The 23,181-nt window shown below is 47.6% G+C and overlaps 1 protein-coding gene across 1 annotated transcript; it reads right to left on the reverse strand.

Annotated features, from left to right (window-relative positions):
* Window positions 1-25: 25 nt before the first annotated feature.
* LOC149119762 (synaptosomal-associated protein 29-like) lies at window positions 26-21,042 on the reverse strand. The gene is given in 6 exon segments (XM_089323953.1): window positions 26-143; window positions 241-417; window positions 505-684; window positions 1,109-1,221; window positions 19,029-19,826; window positions 20,992-21,042. Coding segments are annotated over 6 exon segments (1,437 nt in total).
* Between the last annotated feature and the right edge of the window lie 2,139 nt (window positions 21,043-23,181).

Here is a 23,181-nt window from a genome sequence, read left to right on the forward strand (position 1 = left end):
CGGCCGGGCCATTGGCGCAAGCAGCTCATGCTGCCGGGCCGTCCTCGCGGCCGCGGCCGCTCGGGGACCGACACCGACCTTGATGTCGCTTGATGTCACCTGCTCTTCTCTCCCCACTGCCCTCCGCCCCGACGGGTGGGGCCCTGGGGCACGAGGGGTCCGAGCTTTGGTGGCCAGGAGTCCGCACACCTTGGGCTCCCCCCTGCGCTCCCCTGGCTCGCACCCAGCCCTGTGCCCCACCACTGCGAGATGCGCCTGCCCTTGGGGCACAGGCGAGCAAGGGTCAGCAGCTGTGGGTGCCCGTCAGGCTGTGTTCGGCAGGCGGCAGGGGGCGGCTGGGCACGGGCGCGGGCGCGGGAGGGGGACGCGCTCTGGGGCTTGGCCTGCTCTGCCCTTCCCCCGCCCCACCCCGGAGGACTAATTCAGAGGCCAAGCCAGGAGAAGAGCACCTCAAGTGGGTGTGTGTCTTTGGCGTCGGTGCCACGTGCGCTAGGGTGCGCTTACGCCACGCTGCCGGTGCCACGTCGCGCCACAGTGGGACTGCGACGTCGGCGCTGCGAGTCTCCTTGGACGGGCCACAAGCCTTGGCCGCCTGCTATGCACCTGTTTCCCATGTCTGGCACTGTGCAGCTGCTGTGCCCCGAGCCCAGGAGGGTCACCAGCGCCTGGCCTTTCCCGCTTTGCCTAATGCGAAAATGGCAAATGACCCACCCGCTAGGGTCAGTATATCACTGCGGGGTCTGGTGCCAGGTGGAGCCTTATGCCTGCGTCCTACCCTGGCCGCCTCCTCTCAGGGACAGCGCTAGGCGGGGAGTCTCTGTGGCGTCTATCTCAGTGTGCGTGCTGAGGGGCAGTGTGCCGGGAGTGGTGTGCTCAGGGTGCCCCCTGTGCCCTGTGCCTTTGCCAACTTGATGGGCTATGGGGCATTGCTCTGCTGGCCGGGAGGCAGCGAGGGTTTCCACACAGATATGTTAAGTTCCTTGCACGCAGTTCCTCAGTCTGGGACCTTATTTGTAGTTCAGTATTTAGCATTGCTAAATGTAAAGGAAGCCCTAATACAATCGAATGACTTTCTTATGCCAAGGGAATGTCAGACACCGAGACTCACAGGTCCACAGGGAGAATGCTGCGTAAACATGGGTACCCCGCCATATGCTCAGGGGGTATCAGTGGCCCCCAGTAATTCGGATAAAAGCAGGGGAAAAGATTCTGCTTCAGAGCCTGCAGGAGGCAAAACTGCAGACACTTTTTTCTTGGCAATTTTGGAGTTCACGTTAAGCTTTGATGGTCGTCGATATATGAGTCAGTCTTAAGAAAAAAATAAACTTAAACATACGTCCACCTTTTGGTTCAGCCTTCGCAGTGCTATTTATTTATAGGAGAATGAAAAACAAATACATGCAAAAAGAATTCCATAGGATGCTTCCAATAGCTTTATTCATAATTACATTCCTACTCTGAAATCACTCCAAATACCTCTCAGCCAGGTGCTTCAGACAGAAAAGTGTCCTCACAAAAATTCCAATGATATATTCACAGAAATAGAAAAATAATTCTAAAATTATTATGGCACCACAAAAGACCACAAATAGCCAAAACACTCTCGATAGAGAAAAAACAAAACTGGAGGCATCATAGTTCCTAATTTTAAATTATATTACAAAGATGTAGTGATCAAAACAGTCTGATTCCAACCCATACACAGACATATAAAGCAATGGAAAAGAAACAAGAACCATTAAATAAACCCATGCATTTATGGTCAACTAAATTTTAACAGGGCCACCAAGAAAAGACAGTGGGGAAAGGATAGTTTATTCAGTAGACATGAGACATGTAGATATCCATATCCAAAGGAATGGAATTGGATCTTTATCAGACACCATAAATTCAAAGTGAGTTAAAAACTTAATATGTGGGGCCAGCACTGTGGTGTAGTGGGTAAAGCCACCGCCTGCAGTGCTGGCATCCGATATGGACACCAGTTGGAGTCCTGGGTGCTCCACTTCTAATCCAACTCTCTGCTGTGGCCTAGGAAACCAGTAAAAGATGGCCCAACTCCTTGGGGCCCTGCAGCCACGTGGGAAACACAGACCTGACTCCTGGCTTCAAATCTGCTCATCTCCATCCATTGCAGCCATTTGGGGAGTGAACCAGTGGATGGAAGCCACCAGTTGGAAGTCCCCAACCGGGACTAGAACCCGGTGTGCCAGCACTGCAAGGTGGAGGATTAGCCTAGTGAGCCGCGGCGCCGGCCGACCAATGGGATTTTATCAAGCTAAAAAGCTTTTGAAAAGCAAAAGAAACAACAAACGTGATGAAAAGGCAGCCTTGAGGTTGGGAGAAAAGATTTGCAAAACATATATCTCATAAAATGCTAAGACCCAAAGTGAAATGAATTTCACACAACTCAATAGTAAGATAAATGCGCAACAAACAAAGCCCCAGCTAGCCCAATTAAAAATGGGCAAAACACCTCAACAGATATTTCTCCAAAGAAGGCATGCAAGTGACCAATAACAATGGGCAAAGGCCCTCAACATCACTATCAGGGAAATGCAAATTGAAACCAGTCAGATATCATTTCATACCTCTTAGGATGATTATTCTCAAAAAAAAAAAAAAATCCACAACAGTTAGCAGGTACTGGTGAGGGTGTGAAGAAAGGGAATCCTTGTGTAATGTTGGTGAGCATATAACCTGGGGTAGCCATTATTGAAAACAGGAAACTTTTTCAAAAATTTAAAAATAGAGCTACCATATGGCCCAGACATTCCTCTCTGTTGGATGTATACCTAAGGAAGTAAAATAAGAACCTGAAGAGATATCTGGGCTCCTGTGTCCACTGCAGTGTTATTCACAATAGCCAAGATACAAGAATGACTTAAGTGTCCATCAACAGATTAATAAAGAAAACATGGCAGGCATCCAAGGACTTTGGCCACCTTCTGCTGCTTTCCCAAGTGCATTTGAAGGGAGCTAGATCAGGAGGAGGCGGATTGCATCTGGTCACAACTCAACAGGACGCAAGTAAGGATGGGATACTGGTGAAGTATAGATCCTCGTTCTCTCTGGGTAAGGATAGCATTTTTTTCCATGGACCCTCTGAGCTGGGTTGGAGAGCCAGGGGTCAGATTTCCATTTCCTTGGCAACCAAAACCAGATTATTTGTATTTCTCCAGTTGAATGCCCAGTGCCTAACAGTTATTGATAAACTTACTTAAGCTGCTTCAGAGGTTTTGGCCTTTGTCCTAGGGATGTTTTCTATATAGCGCTATTGGAGATGATCAAAGATTCTCATTCTTTCTAGGAGGGCATTGTTCCTTTCAGCTTACAGCTTCCCACCTCTGCAGCCTTGTGCATGCCCTCCCCTTCTACCAGCCGATTTTGGAAATCATGTTGAGCCCTGGGGAGTCTGTCTTGGTACCATGTCGCTCCCCCTCTTCGCGGAGGAACGACACTAGACCCTGCGCTGTTCTTTTGTCTGCTCGGCTCTTCCCGGGTTTGCTGCTGGTCCTTCCCGGGTTGGCTGCCGACCCCTCCACCTCTGTGGAGGGGCGGCTCCCCCTGCCACTTTCCCCGCTTCCGCGGAGGAGCGGCACACCGCCAGCTGGCTCTCTCAGGGGGCTGCTCAGGTGTTCCTTCAGATGTTCCCTTTAGATGTTCCTAGTGCATGTTGTCTCTCTCCTCCTTTACAGTCCTCTTCCACCAATCCCAACTCTGCTGCCCACACGCCAAGCACGCTGCTCTCCTCCAATCAGGAGCAGGATCAGCTCCTGCAGCTTATCAGTCAAACTGGCGAGAGGCAGCTGCGTAGAGGTTGTTTGGGCTCTCTCCCAGCGCCATATTGTGGGAGAGCAGATGCATAGAATAAGTCTTAATTCCAGTAACAGTCTAGTCCGAGTTGCTCCCCACAGTACCACTCTGTAGGTTCTTCTAGAATGCCCGTTTCCCCCTGAATACAAAGTAATTGGAATACAACTCTGGGAAACCATTGTTTCCCAACAGAAATAAACTAAGTCCATTTTCTTTTCCAAAAACAAGAGGTTCCAGTTTCTAAACCAGACACGGTCAATCTCCGGGTTGGATCCACGAGAAGAACTGTGGCTACAGGAAAGAGAAGTTCTGTGACATTCCTGTCTAGGTGAGTGAGCGAAAGCTTGGTAAGTTAGCATCCTTTCATTCACTGAAGGAGTGCATGGCCTGTTGCACGTTCTGCTAGCGAGAGCAATTTTGTTTGTTTTTATCAGTCATGAGAGACACCTGTAGCTGATCCATTCATAGAAAGAGTGGAAACTGATCATTTGCAGGGCCTGAATTGAACTGGTTTGCAATTCCAGCTCTGAGGAGAAAAATGAACATTTTAAGGATTCTGAACGTTGACTGAGCCTTTCATTTGCCTGTCATACCTGCCCACATCTCAGCGTTCTTCACTACATATGAGACATTTCAAATTGCATTCTAGGTCAGAGGCTATCTACATTTCGACTCAAAATGTAGTATGTTTAGTGATGGCAGCTGAACCACAAATGAAGCACTGGGAAGAGAGTGACAAAGGAAAACATTTATTTTGTTTTTAAAAGATATTCATCCATGCAGTTAATATATATTTTTACCCAATCACATTTGTTTTACAAAAACAACATTTGCAGGGCCGGCACTGTGTCATAGTTGGTAAAGTCGCTGCCTGCAGTGCCGGTATCCCATATGGATGCTGGTTCGAGTCCTGGCTGCACCCCTTCTGATCTAGCTCTCTGATATGGCCTAGAAAGGCAGTGGAAGATGGCCCAACTTCTTGGGCCCCTGCACCCACGTGGGTGACCTATATGGGAGACCTGGGAGAAGCTCCTGGCTTCAGATCGGCACAGCTCTGACCATTGCTGCCTACTGGGGACTGAACAAGCAGATGGAAGACTTCTCTCTCTCTCTCTCTCTCTCTCTCTCTCTCTCTCTGTGTGTGTGTGTGTGTGTGTAACTCTGACTTTCAAATAAATAAACCTTTAAAAAATAACATTTGCTCCTTCTAGTTAAAAGTGTTAAAAATGCACACATGAGGAAAACACAGAAGTCCTGGGGCTGTACCACCCAGAGACAGCGTCAACCTTTGCATAAGCGTTCTCCCAAGCATGCCTCTGCATGGTTACATGTACAGATGTGGACACTTTGATGCATATGCTGTAATCCTTCACCTGCCATTTTTCTGTGATTTATGTGTTGTGGGCAGCTTTCCATGTCAGTTAACATACACATGTACACAGATATTCATCCTCTTTAGTGGCTGCTGGACTATTCCACTGTATCAATTTATGATAATCTGCTGATAGCTATTTAGGATGTTTCTAGGTCTTCATTATTGTGAGCCATACCTAAAATATGAAAAATCACAGCTTTCAAACTAGTGAGACTGTCTTCAGGATCAATACTTAGGAGTGTTATTGACAGGGCAAATGGTGAAAGGCAAGAAATCTAAAATATATAGTTCTTTTTTTGTTCACAACTCTTGCATCATTTGTACTAGATGTCAAATAAATCTGAGTTGGTCTTAAAAATGAACTGATGGCACTTTGCTAAAAATTCCCCAGGCTTATGAGGAAAATGTATGATATGGAGGTGGGTATTATCTTTAATCTGCTTGTCTTCATCTGAGTCTTTTATTTATTGTTCCTGCTTCTTTAGGGCTTCCCTGGAAGCTGGAAGTTTTCCTCTGTTTCAGTCCTGAGCCCCAGAGCATTCACTCTGTATTTTGGGTTATCCCACATCAATATGCTGGGTATTGGGAATAAATAATAAGACAGCACGCACCTGTATTGCATTTGATATGCCAGGCATGCAAAGTTATATGTGTTTTACAAATATAACTGAGTTTATCTTTGAAAATGCCCAAGGGAGTAGATATTATCATCTTCTTCATAAATAAACTGAAGCCCTGAGAGACTAAGAAGTTTGTCCAAGTTCATCATGCAAGTAAGTGCATGGGCCAGTAACTCATGCAGCTTGGCTCCAGAAGCTCCCAGACCAATCTCAGTCAGTGTGCCTCCCTTGCCAGTCCCTACAAGCCACTTGCACAGATTCTTTGTGCTTTAGCCCATTCACTTTTGCAAATGGATGTCAAGGGCATCCTCTCTTTCCCCACCATCCCAGTCAAAGAATTTAGATGTGGGTGGTTCCCTGTGTTCATTTGGTAGAACATGTTGCTCCTCTTGTGTGTGATTCCCTCCTCAAGGGCTGACATGTGGTTCTTTTCTCTACATTTCTTGCTTCTCCTTAAGTTTCAAGGTTTAGATCATTCTGCTCATCCTGGAAACAAAGAGCACACCAGTTTCCCTTTTGGAGACAGTGGGTGGTTTTGCACTGGAGCTGCAGTCTTCTGAGCAGTCCTAAACATTGGGCTGGATAAAATTGAGATTTCCCCCTCCTGATTTGGGAGGAATGTTTCTTGTTGGTGGGGTTTTACTTAATCAGAAAAAAGTATCATGTGCTCATGGCAGAGAACTATAAAGAAAGGAGTAACGCCACTTGTTAGAGAAAGCAACTATTGTTTTTCTGTATTTCATTCTAGCCTAGTTACGGAGCTATAAAATTCATATTATGCCATGTATTTGTATATAATTTTGTATAACTCTTCACATGTCATTTCAAAATCGTGATCCATAATGACTGTGGAGCATTTAATCATCTAAATGGATAATTTAATCATGTCTTTATTGTTGGAATTTTAATTTTCTCTTCTTCACAGTGGTTGCTCATACTGTTATACATTCTTTCTTAAAATTATTTATTTATTTATTTATTTATTTGACAGGCAGAGTGGACAGTGAGAGAGACAGAGAGAAAGGTCTTCCTTTGCCGTTGGTTCACCCTTCAATGGCCGCCGCAGCCGGCGCGCTGCGGCCGGCGCACCGCGCTGATCCGATGGCAGGAGCCAGGAGCCAGGTGCTTTTCCTGGTCTCCCATGGGGTGCAGGGCCCAAGCACCTGGGCCATCCTCCACTGCACTCCCTGGCCACAGCAGAGGGCTGGCCTGGAAGAGGGGCAACCGGGACAGAATCCGGCGCCCCGACCGGGACTAGAACCCGGTGTGCCGGCGCCGCTAGGCGGAGGATTAGCCTAGTGAGCCGCGGCGCCGGCCTTATTTATTTATTTTGAAAGTCAGAGTTACACTGAGAAGGGGAGGCAGAGAGAGAGAGAGAGAGAGGTCTTCCATCTGCTGGTTCATTCCCCAGTTAGCCCCAAGGGTCAGAGTTGCGCCAATCTGAAGCAAGGAGCCAGGAGCCAGGAGCTTCTTCCAGGTCTCCCACATGGGTTCAAGGGCCCAAGGACCTGGGCCATCTTCTACTGCTTTCCCAGGACTTAGCAGAGAGCTGGATCGGAAGTGAAGCAACCGGGAGTTGAACTGGCGCCCATATGGGATGCTGGCACTGTAAGCGGTGGTGGATTTACCCACTACACCACAACACTGGACCTATTATACATTCCTGTACTTAAATCTCTATGAAGAACTCTGTTTCATCCCTCTGGAATAAGGGCTAGAATATTTTTTCAAGTTCTTCTAGTTTACAATCTTACAGTAATGTATTAGAATATGTCTCTGTATACCCTCCCAGCATGTACAATTGTTTTATTTTAAATCATGTCTCCCAATTTGAAAAGGAAAAAATTGTTTTCAACTTTTATTTCTAAAAAGTTGAAGAAAACATCCTTAAAATATTTATTGGTCTTTATTTTTTTCCCTTTTTTATGTTAAGGTCCCCCTTTAGAGACAGGGACCATGGAGGACCATAGTCCTTTAATCTGAGCATCTCAACTCTCCTGCTACTTTGCTCTCTGAAGCATGGCCTTTGATTTGCAGTGTGGAGCTGTCTTAGTCAGCTCGGGTTACTAGGACAAATGACTATAGGCATGGTGGCTTAAGCAACAAAGATTTATTTCTCGCTGTTCTGGAGGCTGGGAAGTCCAAGATCAAGACGCTAGCAGATCCCATCTGCTTGGTTGTTCTCACAAGGCAGAGCAGCAGAGAGAGCTCTCCCCTGTCTCTGCTTTGAGGACACTAACTCCATTCCCGAGGCCCACCCCCATGATGTAATTACCTGCCAATGGCCCCACCTCCTAATACTAACCCAATAGGGGATGAGATTTAAACACAGGGATTTGAGGTGGGGCCATAAACACTCCATAGCAGGAGTCCATACTTCATTTCTCCTCAGCCTCTTGCCCCACAATTACTCTGTCTTTTACTTCATAAAACTGCCTCTCTTCCCCCTGAAGTCAGGCCTGCTTTGCTTCCCATTGGAATCAGGACTTCACGTTTCATCCAGTTTCTTCTTCTTACTAATGTGAGGTGCGTTTCCTTGAGTTGGCAAATTCTTCAACTGTGTACTCAGGAGGTCCCAATCAGTCGGCCCTGCCCCTTGTTCTCTGGGATCCTTCTGCCATGCCAAACATTGCAGGCTTTCTTGAGAATCCTTGATCTCCCTGATGTGTGTCAATCCCATTCTACCTTCCTGCTTCCTAGCCTCCCCCAAATGCTCCTCGGTTCTCTGTCCTCCCCCAGTTGAGCCTGCTATATACTTGCCACTCATTCAATTTTTTAAAAGGTTTATTTATTTATTTGAAAGGCAGAGCTACAGAGAGAGAAGGATGGAGTGAGAGACAGAGAATGATTGAGATCTTCCATCTGCTGGTTCACTCCCCAAATGGCCGCAACGGCTGGAACTTGGAGGATCCAAAGCCAGGACCCTGGAGCTTCTTTTGGGTCTCCCGCGTGGGTGCAGTGGCCCAAGCCCTTGAGCCGTCTTCCTGTGCTTTTACAGGCCACTACTAAGGAGCTGGATCAGAAGTGGAGCCCATTTGGGATGCTGGTGTCACAGACACTCATCTCACACATTGTGTCTCTGGCAACACTTGATAACAAGTAAGATGGCCAGTTCCTGCTGAGGGGGTTAAAGCAGAATGGAGCTGAACCTGCCCTTGCTCTTGAAAGCCCACCAGATTCTGGAGACATGGGCTGTAGTCCCAGCTGTGCCTGACCTTGTACGCCCTGCCCTCCCTGGGCCTGATATCTAGTGCTGTGGCTGTCCTCAGTCCATCAGAACCATAAGATCCATGGGAGAGGGCTGTAACCCAAGGAGAGGGGCTGTGTCAGGGAAGACTTCTCCCCCCTCTTGTGAGTCTAATTGCCTGGTAAAGTCCAAGGAGAAAGGTGGGAGGGGCATCATTAGTCTTGTGCTTAAAGAGGCAGCTTGAAGACCTCCAGGATGTGCAGGTCCAACCTAGGGAAGATGTAGTCCTGCAGGGCAAACCCAGCGAAGGCCCCAGACAGGTGGCACAATCACTGCCCCCAGGTGCATTTCAGGCTCAGGCAGCTGTTGCGCTGCTGTGTGTACAGCTTTGGACCTCCTGCCTAGCCCCCATTAGTGGGCAGCAACCAAAGGGCTTAGAACCAGGAGCACCTGTCCACCAGGGCTGCATTTGATGTTCCATGATGGTGTTTCCTTGACCCAGAGCCATGCACAACACCTGTTGTTGGAGACCGTAAAGCTTGTTGGCTGATGGCCACCAGGAGGGGCCAACTCCTTCACCTGTAGCATGGCTGCTCTGAGCTACCTCCTTCCTCTGTAGCCTCTGCCTTTGCTACAGTCAACAGGCATGTGATTCAGGACTAGCAGTGGGGCTGGGAGAGGAGACACACTCTTGAATAATGGAGAGGATATGGCACTGGGGCAGGGAAGCACCTAGATTTCATTTTTGCTGAAATCTGCTGTCACAATCCCTGCCCCCCCACTCACACTCACAGACATGGCAGCAAGCACTTTCCACCTATCACTGATGTCACCCTTTCCTTTCATTCAGTGCTCTTTCTGGAAAGCCTCTTCCGGACCCAGCCTCTCGTTAGATCCTAGACATTGAGCAGTAAATGTCATAGCAAGGCCTGTTCCAGAGGTCCTTACAGCCTATGGGGGAACAAACAGTAACTTGGGGGAGGGGAAACTGATACAATTACATGCCATGAAAAGTGTTAAAAATAAAAGATGAAAAGTAAGTGTTGTGGGTTCTGGTTAAAAAGGCTGCTTTCAGAAAGTGAGAGAAGGATGAGAGGGGTTTCAGGCTAGTGAAGACCAGGAGAAAGCAAGTCCTGGCATGTGAGTGGAGCGACAAAGGTGTGATAGTGGAGAAAGTCCTTCCAAGAACCTGGAGTAGAACCAGGAAGAGGGGGCAACTGGGGGCTGTGTGGAGAGGATGAGGCAGGAGCCTTGTGGTTCACAGAGAGGGATCTGGAGACCACTGAAAGGTTCTGAGCGGGATGGGCATTCTAGAGTGGTACTCGGACTACCATATAGAGCGTGGGTGTAGAGGAAGGGTAGCTAGCTGGGAGCATAGTGAAGTGCTAGGCTAAATGTGGCTATGGAATGGAGAAAGGCTGTTCAGGTCCCAGGCAGTGCATCACTGCTCCCTTCGTCTCTTTTGATGGACATTTACTTTTTTCTCCACTTCAAATTAGATGTTCTTCAGGTCTTCAAAGAAGGAGGTACCTTTCTCTGAAGGGAGGAGAGAACCTCCACTTTGACTATGACCTTGTCTAAACAAGATAAGAGTCGGAGAACTCAAAAGGCTTCTATAGCCTTGGAAACTCATGACTGGAGCATAGGGAGATTACTGATGCCATAAACAAGAGAGTCAATTTGTAAAGTCAACAACAGGAGTCACTGTGCACTTACTCCTCATGTAGGATCTCTGTCCTTAGTGTGCTGTACATTGAGATTTAATGCTATAACGAGTACTCAAACAGTATATTTCACTTTGTGTTTCGATGGGGGTGCAAACTGTTCAAATCTTTACTTAATGTATACTAAACTGATCTTCTGTAAAAAAAAAAAGAAATTATCAATTCCCAACTTGACTCTCACTGGGATTAAACATGACAATAGGTCTGATCTGATTTCATCATCATTTAAAAAATCATCTATTATTTTTCACTTTATGTTTCTGTGTGGGAGCAAACTGTTGAAATCTTTATTTAATGTATGCTAAACTGATCTTCTGTATATTAAGAGAATCGAAAATGAATCTTGATGTGAATGGAAGGGGAGAGGGAGTGGGAAAGGGGAGGGTTGCAGGTGGAAGGGATGTTATGGGGGGGAAGCCATTGTAATCCATAAAGCCGTACTTTGGAAATTTATATTCATTAAATAAACGTTAAAAAATTAGATGTTCTTCATTAAAGAAAGACAGTGAGATTCTTAAAAATAAATTGGAGGGGATCGGCATTGTGACATAGCAGGTTGTGATGTCATCATCCCATATGATTGCCAGTTCATGTCCCAGCTACGATGCTTTCAACTCAGCTCCCTGCTATTGAGGCTGGTTCACTTCCCAGCTAGCTGCAACGGCCAAAAAGGGCCAGATCAGAGCCAGGAGCCAGGAGCTTCTTCTGGGTCTCTCAGATAGATGCAGGAACCCAAGCACTTGGACCATCTTCCTCTGCTTTCCCAGGCGCATTAGCTTGGAGCTGGATTGATGGGATGCCGGTTTTGCAGGTGGCAGCTTAACCTGTTATGCCACAATGCTGGCCCTGAGAAATCTCATTTCTAATCCAAAGACTGTTGCTATGAAGTAGTTAGGGCCTTTGGGAGAAAAATGTCCAGTGGCTTTTCCAGAAGCAATGAAAGGGTGGTGGGTCTGGCCAAGCAAGCCCTCCATTCACAAGGAAGGTTCTGCCTTGGGGATGCTAGGGAGCTTTTCTGCCCCTAAGGCTTCTATACTTGTGCCTGGGTTCTGTTGTTTGGAGTAGGAGAAATGCTCTGATTGTGTTTGTGTCCCACAAGTAATAATATGAGGCGTGCTGACCACCAAATAACTGCATGTGTGACTTCTCTTAAGCCAACAATCCTGCAAGACCAATATACTCACACCTCAATTCCTAAGTGGAACATAGGTAAAAGGAAAGTGTGATTTTAGATTTAACACTGAGCATGAAAACTGAGGAATGCCAAGGATACACCATTTCACTAATTACATAAATATATTTCTATCAGCAAAAGTAAAGTAGCTTCTCTACCTTTTCCAAAACACCTTTGTTTTGATAAAGAACAGATTTACAGAACTGTTGCAAAATTAATACAGGATTACTCTATATTCTTCACTCTGCTTCTCCCATGCTCGTTCACTTTTAGCTTTAAATAAGCTGTATAATTCCAAACACAACAAAGGCCAGGACAAATCTTTTATTTATTTATTTATTTATCTGACAGGTAGAGTTATAGACAGTGAGAGAGAGAGAGAGAGAGAGAGAGAGACAGAGAGAAAGGTCTTCCTTCCATTGGTTCACTCCCCAAATGGATGCTACAGCCGGAAATGCGCCGATCCGAAGCCAGGAGCCAGGTGCTTCCTCCCGGTCTCCCATGCAGGTGCAGGGGCCTAAGAACTTGGGCCATCCTCCACTGCCCTCCTGGGGCACAGCAGAGAGCTGGATTGGAAGAGGAGCAACCAGGACTAGAACCCGGCACCCATATGGGATGCCAGTGCCGCAGGCAAAGAATTAACCAAGTGAGCCACGGCACCGGCCCCAGGACAAATCTTCAAAACAGAGAGAGTATGTTATGTCACCAAACACCCACACCTCCCAGTTTGTTCTATTCTTCCTGCTGAATAGATATTTTCTCTTCCCTGTTGGCTGATACATAGTCAAAAGACTAAATACCATATGTGCTCACACTTCTTTAGTAGCAATTTCCTTATCCTTCTTTATTCTATCTCAGAGCAAATCAGCTTTTGCTGAGTTCTGCCGCCTCAAGGAATACTAGAGAGTGTCCTTCAGACTGGTGAGATGAATTCGGAAACATAGAGCAAGCATTTAAAGATGTTTGTGTCAATCTGCCACTGCTGCAACACCCTTACTGTATTTTACAGAAAGTCGCCAGACTGGAAATCAAAATCCTTTGTGGCTTGGTGTAGAGAGGGGAGAGTAGATTAGGGAAGCCAGTTGACCAGCCCATTGTTCAATACTGAAAAATGAGCCAGGCCTGACTTTCAGCTCTGGACCACAGAGGGAGGCTTGGGGCAAAAACCAGTGTGCAGCTGGTGGCAGCATATAAAGAGAAGAAAGAGTCCAAGACAGACATCAGTAACTCTCTGTGCCTCCTCATGCCCAACTCAGGCTCTTCTGCCTGCCAGTAATTGCCCTAATACTCCAAGCCACCAGCATGCATACACACATTCACACTCACTCTCACACACATTGTGTTTCACACATACATGCTCACACCCACACTTAGTTTCATTTATACCCATCCATACACTGCCTATATACACTTATCCAATGTCATGCACACAATGCCCTCATATGTACACTCAGACACTTGCACACACCACACATTCTCACGTTTCTTCTCACACATATATACTCTTATTTTCATACATCTGTACATGCCCATACCCTGAATACATCCACATGTTCACACACATATGCCCTCATGTGTGGCTCAATGCATATAAATGTGTACACATCCCCATACTTGTAATATTCTCTCATACACTCACGCTCAATTATCTTAAACACTCAAGCAATTTATTTCTTATACCTTCATTTTCTCAAGTGCCATGCATATTTGTGCCACACATTCATTCACACACACACATTTATACATACTTTATTATCCTTGCAGGAGTAATTCAAATGTTAATTCTTTTATGACACTTTCTCTGATCCACAGCTCTCTCTGCCCTTGTGGACCTCGCCACTGAGACTTTCTAGAGTACATGACTCAGCACTGAACTAGTTACTTGACTATATAGCTCCTCCCAATTTGATAAACACACACACACACATACATACACAAAGATGCAGTGATGTGCTGGAGCCATTTCTTTTATTTTTTAAAATATTTATTTTTTTTTGAGAGGCAGAGTTACAGATACAAAGAGGGAGAGACAGAGAGAAAGGCGACTTCCATCCACTTCCATCCAATGGTTCACTCCCCAATGGCTGCAATGGCCAGAGCTGGGCAGATCCTAAGTCAGGAGCCTGGAGCTTCTTCTGGGTCTCCCACATGGGTACAGGGACCTAAGGACTTGGGCCACATTCCACTGATTTCCCAGGCCATTAGCAGGGAGCTGGATCAGAAGTGGAGCAGCCTGAATGCGAACCAGTGTCCATATGGGATGCTGGCACCCCGGGCTGAGCCTAACCTACTATACCACAGCGCCAGCTCCAAGCCATTCATTTTTTTGTCTTTGTTTATTCTGAATCAGTTTTATAAGCGGCAGCCTGTACATGTTTGGGAGACGATTGGATGTAGTGTGACACCTGTTACGTATTCTGTTGCATTAAATTAAACTTGCAGGGATACCAGCAGTAAAGATACTCATTTGCAGAACATGCAGTGGAAAAGTAGAGTTGGGGTGCTTACTTTTTAGAGGGGATTCCAAGGGTAATAAAGGAAATAATGCTTGCTTTTAGAATACTGAAAATAGGGTGCCCATGGAAATTCTGCTGTCCTAGATAGTTGGTTCTAAAGCTTAGGAGACAGGTATAAGGTAGAGGTTGAGATTCGGAAATTATCACTAGAGCTCATGGTTAAAGCCAGGATGAAATTCTTGGAGAGTTTAGAGAGAATATGGAAGAAACAGAAAGCAAGCATTTAGAGACTTTTATGTCAATCTGTCACTGCTGCAATCCATTTATTGTATTTTACAAAACGTTTGCCAGAGATTGGAAACCAAAATCCTCAGTGACTTAGTGCAGAGAGGAGAAAGTAGATTAGAATGGCTTCAACAAGGAAAGATGGGCAAGATATTCATAGGCTGGTATTTGTAGAAAGGAAGGGAGGAGAACTTCAAGGAATAATGAGTACCAGACCCAGGAGGTCCTTTGCCTCCTATCTTTCTCCAGGTGTCCAAGGTACATGTTTTGATTCTCCAGCCACTGAACCTAGACCCCAGAATCATTCTCACCATATAGACACAGTAAGAAGGCCTAAAGAGGGAAAGTATCAGTGCAGAAGATAGAACAGAGGTGCAGGCAGCCCGACACCAGAGCCTGGGCTCTTAATGACCATTGTCTAAGGCCTCAGAAAGGAAATAAAAGGAAGCCACCCTGAACTCAAATATAGTCTCCATTATGGTTTCTACTAACAACATAAGCAATGTTATCTATAGCTATATGAAGCTACAAGCATAGACATTAGCAGCTTCATGTGACACATGCCCCACGATACAGACTATAGGAATTGGTCAGGGTAGGACAGCTGTGTGGCAAAACTGATGGCTCCTAATGCCAGTACCTTAGCATCACAAAAGCTTACATTTTGCCCGTGCTGCATGTTTGCCACAGGTCAACAGGGGTCTCTGCTCCACAGAGTCCTTCAGGGACCCAGACTAATGAAGAATCCACTCCTTGTATCTGGGTCCTCTGAAGCACGACCTCCACAGATTCAAGAAACAAGCCTATCAACTGTTAAATGCTTTGGACATGAAACAGCACACATCATTTCCAGCGATGGTTCACTAACCAGAATTAATCACGTGGACCCTCCTAAATGCACAGGATCAGGGTCAAGGTCAGGGTTAGGGGAGTGCAGGGGAGGGAAATGTGGAGGAGAAAATAAAATGTGTGGCTATCACTACTTTCTGAACCGAAGTGGGGTTTGGACAATTTGTTTCACACACAGCTTAAAATGTCCCTGGGGCTTTGCATTGTTGGCAATTTTCACACTTGTTTTTTTAGTGGTTTTGTTTTTGTTTTTGGCTTGGCATGTCATAGCTCACTTGCTGTTTTTCCAGTTTCCATTTACCTATCCATTCATACACAAATTCACTCACTCATTTATTCAACAAGTATTTGTGGAACACCTGCTATAGTGTAAAACCCTCTGTGTTTACCATGACAATATCCAAACAGGAGCAGACAAGAACACATCGCACAGACAGGCCTGACAAAAGATGAGGAAAAATCAAGCAGAGAGGGAAAATGAAGTGCTAGATCTGGGGCTGCGGCCACAGAAAGTCTTAGCAAGAAACTGCCAAAGGGGTTAAGAGAGAAAGGAATTGAACCTTTTCTCAGAAAAAAGAGTATTTTATAAGACTTAAAGATTCTCTTGATGGCAGGGCACTGGCATACATGAAGGGCAGAACTCTGTTGTTTCGAGCTCCAAATGAGAGGAGCTGCCACATGGGGCCACACAAGGGACTGCACCTAGGGCAAAGGTAACTGAACTGGAGCTGTAGGGGCAGCTTATGCATGGCCAATGGCAAGGATGGCGATAGTTTTTGTGGGACCCCTTGGATGGGCTACTTTGAATAATGTCATGGGATCCAGATTGCTGCTCTCAGTTTTCTGATACCTGGGCCCAGGACAATCAGGACAGGTACATAGTGCTCCACAGTGTGAGACCTTTATAACGAAAGCAGTAAGACTGTGAACTTACCCCGATGCTCAAGAAGGGGAGTCTCCTTGCCTCTAGCCAGGGTCTCAAAACTGAGTTAAGCAGCAGTACAAAAAAAGCAATGAGGCACTGGAAGGCCTCTAAAACAGGACCCAGGGAGACACTTATAGCAAAGTGAGGCCACTCTCTTTTTGTGTACTTAGCATAAAAAAAAAAAAAAAAAAAAAAACAGGGAAGTCGGGGGCGGGGGTGAGGAAGGGGGATTGACTTCATCAAGCCAGCAAAAGACTGGCAAGTTACATAAAATATTTCACTTGGCTTCAAGTCAGTGAGTGGATTCACTAACTCCGTTTGCAGATGGGAGGCGGTCAGCTGATGAGAATGGTCCATAGTGGCTGTTAGAAGCAACGAACAGAGAAGTTTGGGCCTGAAGTATCACGACTAATTCCCACAAGTCTGTGCCTGATGACGACAAAGAGAAAGTTCTTATGATGTACTCGAAGAGGGTGCTGGGGCAGGTGGAATCATGCACGTGGGTTGCCCTGCACTCTGGGTTTCGTGCTGTTGAGCAGCCTTTTCTCCCAAAGCCCTGTGCATTGGTTCTGCCTGGGATGGGAAATGTGTTGAACGTTTTTTCCTTTCACGAGTTGTCAAGAGCATAGGAGTGCTGAGCTCCTCCGGTGAATGTCAGTTGGGACTTGAATCAAGTTCTCACACTCCGGGAGCCAAAGCCATGTGCATTTGATAGTGAATCCCTGAGGAGGCTGGGACATGATCACCGTTCAGAGGAAGCTGTGTTTGCCCATGGAGGCTGTCAGTGGTTTTAGGAACGTCATGTATTATGGGATGGGAACTTCCGCACTGCTGGAACCCTCCCAGAGGTTTCCTTTGCTCTGAGAGACAACTTTTTATAGGCTGCAGACTCTCAATCAAAGGAAAGCATCACTAGATGGCATGGGTCCCACAGGTGGGTGCCACGGCTTAAGGTGAAAGGCACTGTACTTGAAAGTTTCTGACCCATACCATCTTCAAAATGTTCTAAATCGTTTGTTTTTGAAAAAAGACAAGGGTTTGTGTCTTCAATGATTTCACTGAAGACCAATCAGTTTTACTGTAGAAATCAATTTTAATTAATGCTTCTGAACGACTCCTTTTGTAAAGTGAGAGAATAAGCTAGGCTGCTTAAAATAACATCTGGACTTTTCTTTTTTTCTTTAGCCAAATCCTTCTACATGAAGTCAGCATCATTTGTGGAGTGACAGTTTCAAAACTTGGTTGCCAGGAACCAGGTAATGATTTAAGTTATCTCGCAAGAAGACCAATGTGGGGAAATTAGTTACACGAGGCAATTCAAAGATGGCGCCGAGAGGAAGTAAGGTGGGTGGAACTCAAGTTGTTTACCACCAAAGCTGATTGGCTGCGCAACATCAAGGGAAGTGACGACAACTGATAGCAAGTGTATAGACATATGGCTAGTCCTATAAGAAATCGTCCCGTAAAGTGACCCTTTAAGTGATTGGTTAGCCCTTATGCCCTGCCCCAATGGCCCTGCAGTTTTGTGCTATAAAAGGCTTTGTTATGCGTGCAATAAATGAGTCCCTGCTTGACTTGGCTCCCCACTGCGTCTGATTGTCTCCGGGACCAGGAGGCTGGGAAATGGGCGGCAAGCGGAGCAATTACCTTTCCTCGGGCCCAGTCCATCCTGTACGGGTGAACTTAGACCCTGCAGACCAGGAAGTACAGAAGAATGGGTGGCAGTCCTGACAGGTCAGGAGATCCCAGGAACCAAATACATATTCTGCCACACGGAGCCTTGGCCAATGCGGAGAGAGGGCTTGGAGGAGAAAGACCAGTGTGTGTGACCACATCTGTCTGACACTCCATTCCCACAAACTAGACCAGGATCCACATCTGGGTCATCTGTTTCCAACTGGGATGGAAGGTTGGAGAGGAGAGGAGAAGTAGGTGGAGGAAGAGGGGCTTGTCCAGTTGCCTGCATATTTCCCAGTATTGTGGTTGACCAGTGCTGATCTATCTGAAACCTCCCTACGAAAATGCATGCCAAGGGCACGGCACACTCTTGTGTCAACACAAGAGCAAGGGCTGTGACACACTCAACCGACAGACCTAACACTAATCACTTTCCAGGGAGCTAAGAGAATCACCAGTGATTTGCCATGTGTGTGTGTGAGAGAGAGAGAGTATGTGCCTGCTCATCACAATGATTCCTGTATAAAACTGTGGGAAGGACCCTCCCCAACAGAAACTGGCTCCCAGGGTCCCTGAACATTCCGACTCATGTAAGGCCTAGGAATGAGTAATATATCAAAGAAGAAAGCAGGACTTGGTGGCCACGAGATTGAGGTCCTGCCCACATCTTTCCACGTACTGAGGGAAATGAGAAATACAAGTTTTTCTTCTCATTCCAACATGGTCTTCAAAGGCTCAAGATACTCACTTTACGTTGGCTGAAAGAACTTAGGTGTCAGCCCTAAGAAAACGCAGGGCACACAACTCCTCACAGCAACAAGAATCTCTCAGGCATCACTCTATCATAACATTTGCAAATACACATTAAATTACACACTAAAATAAGAACTGAAATTTCTTGGGCGTTTAAAAAGAAGATTGGTGGAACACTCTTCCTCACCATGGAGTGGGAATTCTTTTGACTTTCAGAGTTGTCAATCTTTTTTTCTGTGCTGTTTATGTTGATGTCTAACTTGTCCACTTTGGTTGTCAGCTGATCAAGAATGTTGTCTTGCTCTTCAATTTCCATCTGCATCCCCAGGGCTACGTCCTTCAGATGGCCCAGTCCTAAGGACAGCTCATCTAGGTTGCTGTCGATCTTCTGGTGACAGGCTTGGAGGTCTGCATTCTTGGGGTAAGTGTCAGTACTCACAGCAGAGGCAGCCCCTCCAGGGATAGAGTCGACATCCTCCAGCTTCCTGGGGTTTGGGTGGCTGGCCTGGTACTCCGCCTCCTGCTCTTTACTTGTATTTATGGCCTCTTTCAATCTACTGTTGGGCTGGGTGGTGACGGTGCCATTCTGTTCAGGGGTGTCTGCTGGCTTGGATTTGAAGTAATTGACAAGGCCCTGAGACACATTCTTAATGCTGTTGATGTGCGTCTGGCTGGTCTTCAAATCTTGGTCCATCTTGTCCACTCTCCTCTCTGTGCATTCTAAGACTCCTTGCTGATGGATGAGTTCTTAGGAGGAGGCGATCCTGACTTTTTAGGACTCATAAATAAGGGACAGGAACCTAGTGGTGCTGGCGGCCATGGCCTTGGCCCTGTATAACACCTCTTGCCGCAGGTACTGCTGCCGATCCGTGGGCATGTTGGGCCCATTGCGGAGGTCATGCCCATCCCTCCATGGGGTCGGCCAAACACCCTCGTCTTCGGCGCCATCATTGCAGAAGACGTACGCAACACGGTCCTGGCATCTCTGCTGACCCGGTAACAAGCAGGAGGAACAGCCCTGCACAGCACACCTCTCTTCAACACAAGATTTTAAGAAGATACAGGATCTCATATGATACAGAAGAGGTCTAGATTTCAATTGAAAATTACCAATCACAAGAACCAGAAAGGTCTCTAACACAGATGTTAGAATTATACAACATCAGTGCTGGCGCTGTGGCATAGTGGGTAAAGCCGCTGACTGCAGAGCTGAATTCCCATTTGGGCACTAGTTCAAGTCCCAGCTGCTCCACTTCCAATCCAGCTCTCTGCTATGGCCTGGGAGAGCAGTAGAAGATGGCCCAAGACCTTGGGCCCCTGCACCCGTGTGGGAGATCTGGAAAAGGGTCCTGGCTCCTGGCTTTGGATCAGCCCAGCTCTGGCCTTTGTGGTCATCTGGGGAGTGAACCAGTGGATGGAATACCTCTCTCTCTCTCTCTCTCTCTCTCTCTCTCTCTCTCGTTCCCTCCCTCCCTCCCTCCCTCTGCCTCTCTGTAACTCTGCATTTCAAATAAATAAATCATTTACAAGTATGTTTCAGCCAAGGATGGACCAAATATATGATGGTGGCCTCACAAGATTACAGTGGAGCTGAAAAATTCAAATTGCCTAGTGATGCCATGGCCATTAAGATCATTACATAACATGACACTCATGTTTGTGGTGATGCTGGTCTAAACAAACCTATTGCACTGCCAGATCTATAAAAGTATAGCATACACAAATTTTTTTTTTTTTTGGACAGGCAGAGTGGACAGTGAGAGAGAGAGACAGAGAGAAAGGTCTTCCTTTTGCCGTTGGTTCACCCTCCAATGGCCGCCGCGGCCGATGCGCTGCGGCCGGCGCACCGCGCTGATCCGATGGCAGGAGCCAGGAGCCAGGTGCTTTTCCTGGTCTCCCATGGGGTGCAGGGCCCAAGCACCTGGGCCATCCTCCACTGCACTCCCTGGCCACAGCAGAGGGCTGGCCTGGAAGAGGGGCAACCGGGACAGAATCCAGCGCCCTGACCGGGACTAGAACCCGGTGTGCCGGCGCCGCTAGGTGGAGGATTAGCCTAGTGAGCCGCGGCGCCGGCCAGCATACACAAATTTTTATAATACAGAATACTTCATTATGATGATAAACAACTATGTCACTGATTTTTGTATTACCATACAGGCAAAGGGGGGTGTTGGAGAGGGGTGGTGGATCATGATGGCCATGCCTACGGCCTCCTAGGCTGACAAAACTTGGTTGATGGCCCAGGTGAATCTTGGCGAGCCGGCTGCTACTGTGGTTGCAGGGAGGGCTGCTGTTCTGGAGCACCCTCCTGCTGTGTCTCTCGCTATGCAGTCTCTGAACTGCGTCTTCACCAGACACTGAGAAAGTTGTTGGGCTTTGAGGCTTCAAGGTCTATAACCATTTGGCATCTCTGAGAGAGCAACAGTAGTTCCATCAAGGGATGCCTGAGCTGGTGACTGCCGTGCCCCCCCCCTTCCACTCAAGGCATGATCAGGTGTAGGGGGTAGGTGAGGAATGATGCCTGGCCTGCCATTAATCCCACAGCACCATACACCCTGCTATCCACAAATATTGCTTAGTAGATTGTCTGGGGCTGGACAGCTGTCTGCCGGCAGGAGTGGGCTGAACCGTGTGAGTGGGCAAACACTACCACCCAGAAAAGTCCCACATGCAGTGCCTGGAAAGGGCACCTGAACTCAGGCCTGGGCTATTTTAGGGCACATCTCTGACTGTATCTGCCAGCTTAGATTTGCAAACATGGCCTTACTGACTTGTGTGGCTGGCTGCCTGAGCCCTCACAGGCCTGCCAGGAATGGCTACTAGTTTCTCTAAAACACAGCCTTGGGATCTAAGAGACAAAGAGGGGTGGTGCTGGAGAGGGGTGGTGGGTAGCAGGTCACGAGAGGCATACCAGCAGCCTCCAAGGCCTACAAGCCTTCGTCAAATCCGGGGTCCCACCAGATGTACCCAGCCCACCCTCGAACATCTAACCCAGTGATTCCTTGGGGCACCCCGAGGGCACCTGGAATGGAACCAGCCCGTACCCACGCTCACTAGCATGCAGTCACCAGGCTGCATCCAGCCCAGAGGACCCCACAGCCCCTGAGGCACAGATGCTGCCCAGCACGTACCCCAGTGCTAACGTGGCCACTGTTGCCCACTCATCCCAGCCCACCGCCCCCTGAGACACCCACAGCAGAGGGGAGACAGCTGGAACATTAAACAAGCTTTATTGAACAGAAACACTACAACCATTGAAGAGAAGGGGCGATGACATAGAGGGTAACTCCTGACAGCCACTGGAGGCTATGGGTCCCGGGCCTCCCTCCTCCAGGGTTCCTCATTTGCCCTGCACACCAGGGCCCTCCCGTCTTGTTCTCCCGACCCGAGGGCCCCAGGATCTGCCCCTCGCCAGGATAAGACGCAGTCACTGCAGGGGTCCCCTGACCAGCCGGGCATGGCCCTACCCATGGCCCACACAGGAAGTCAAGGGACACTGGAAACACTGAAGGGAATGTCACATCAGGCTGGGAAACTGAGTCACAACTAACTCAGGGGGCAACATCAGAGCACAGTCCCCAAGGAGCCTCACGCAGCCCCCAAAACATCACCGGGTCAGTGAAGATGACCCAAGTGCTTGGGCCCATGTCACTCATGTGGGTGATTAGGATAGATTTCTTGGCTCCTGGCATCCGCCTAGCACAGCCACAGCTATTGTGGCCAATTGGGGACTGAACCAGCAGATAGAAGATTCTCTCCCTCTCCTTCTCCCTTTCTGTCTCCTTCTCCCTCTCCCTCGCCTTCTCCCTCTCCCTGTGTGTGTGTGTGTGTGTGTAATTCTGCTTTTTGAGTAAATAAATCTTATTTTTCTAAAAAAATGAAACAAACAGGCCAGCGCCGCAGCTCAATAGGCTAATCCTCCGCCTGCGGTGCCAGCACTCCGGGTTCTAGTCCCTGTCGGGGCGCCAGATTCTGTCCCGGTTGCTCCTCTTCCTGTCCAGATCTCTGCTGTGGCCCGGGAGTACAGTGGAGGATGGCCCAAGTGCTTGGGCCCTGCACCCGCATGGGAGACCGGGGGAAGCACCTGGCTCCTGGCTTCAGATCAGCGCGGTGTGCCAGCCACAGCACGCCGGCCGCAGCGGCCATTGGGGGGTGAACCAACGGAAAAGGAAGACCTTTCTCTCTGTCTCTCTCTCACTGTCCACTCTGCCTGTCAAAAAAAAAAAAAAAAGAAATAAAAAAATGAAACAAACAAAAATCCCATATTATAGGGGATTGTAAGTGAATGCTAAGGAAGGAGGGCATCTGATACACTAGAGCAAAGCAGTGAGGCCAGTGGG

Source organism: Oryctolagus cuniculus, chromosome X (genome assembly GCF_051225735.1).
Source record: "Oryctolagus cuniculus isolate XC-2025 breed Fujian yellow rabbit chromosome X, ASM5122573v1, whole genome shotgun sequence".
Classification (NCBI taxonomy): Eukaryota; Metazoa; Chordata; class Mammalia; order Lagomorpha; family Leporidae; genus Oryctolagus; species Oryctolagus cuniculus.